The following is an 893-nucleotide window of genomic DNA, read 5'->3' as shown; positions in this document are numbered from 1 at the left end:
TGAAGTTACCGCTCATTAGGAAAACAGACAATAACAAAACTTACTTTGTAGCCAATATAATCAATCAGTAAACAGCTAGACTCCCCTGGAAGAAGGTTACATTATCCCAAAGTTTGAGTTAAATTCTGTTAAGCCACAGACTAATTTAAACTCCTTATTTTATCATGGCATTTATTCTTACCTGTAAGACATTTTCTGCAGATGGATAAGTTTGCCAAAATTTGTTAAACAAGGAAGGCTTATGGGAAAATGCACTTTCAAACTGAAAAACAAGACAACAAATAAGAAGCTGAGCAAAAGACTGTTTTGCAAGGTTTAATTTTTCCTTCTAAATGTAAAATGTATTTGTATGCAGGCAGTCAGTGCACTTACCTTGTCTCTTGCCCACTGTATTGTGTGCTCAATGGCAGCTGGGAAAGATTTTAAAGTGCAAAAAGGTATTTCTTCTTCTGGTGGATCTCGCTAAATTAGAAAAAAAAAGCTATATGTAAGGACAGGTACATTTAATTATTACTGCAATAGGATCGAAGATTACTGTACTATTTTAAGTTCTGACAGGTCACTTAAAAAAAAAATCAGATTGACACAGAACAAAATGTGATTCATGACCCTGGATTTATTTCCTCAAAACACAAATGATACAGCATTTCAACACAGCCTTAACTGCAACTTAGAACTCAAAAGGCAAGACAATGGGAGTCACAAAGTAAAACTGAACCCCAAGACAGCACCATTAGAGCAAACCAAATTTAACAGAAACATCACTTTTCCCCTTTCAATAGAGCAGCTGCCAAAAATTTGTTTCTCCTGCGTAAGTGATATAAATAATGGAAGGCAATTCCAAAATAATCCCTCCCAAAAATATACTAGTTTTTTTTTTTTTTTTTTTTTTT

General features: G+C 33.9%; 1 protein-coding gene across 1 annotated transcript in view; it reads right to left on the bottom strand.

Annotated features, from left to right (window-relative positions):
- UBA6 (ubiquitin like modifier activating enzyme 6) overlaps positions 1-893 on the bottom strand; it is a 63,686-nt gene that overhangs the window by 25,072 nt on the left and 37,721 nt on the right. The window contains exons 20-21 of the mRNA XM_019522266.1: positions 373-462; positions 182-262 (exon numbers count right to left, since the gene is read on the bottom strand). Coding sequence (XP_019377811.1) covers positions 182-262; positions 373-462 — 171 coding nt within the window. The remainder of the gene's footprint in view (positions 1-181; positions 263-372; positions 463-893) is intronic.

The sequence above is a fragment of the Gavialis gangeticus genome, unplaced genomic scaffold, assembly GCF_001723915.1.
Source record: "Gavialis gangeticus isolate Ggan-Ray unplaced genomic scaffold, GavGan_comp1, whole genome shotgun sequence".
NCBI lineage: Eukaryota > Metazoa > Chordata > Crocodylia > Gavialidae > Gavialis > Gavialis gangeticus.
Note: the sequence above shows the minus strand (reverse complement) of the source record. Positions and strands in the feature narration are given on the sequence as shown.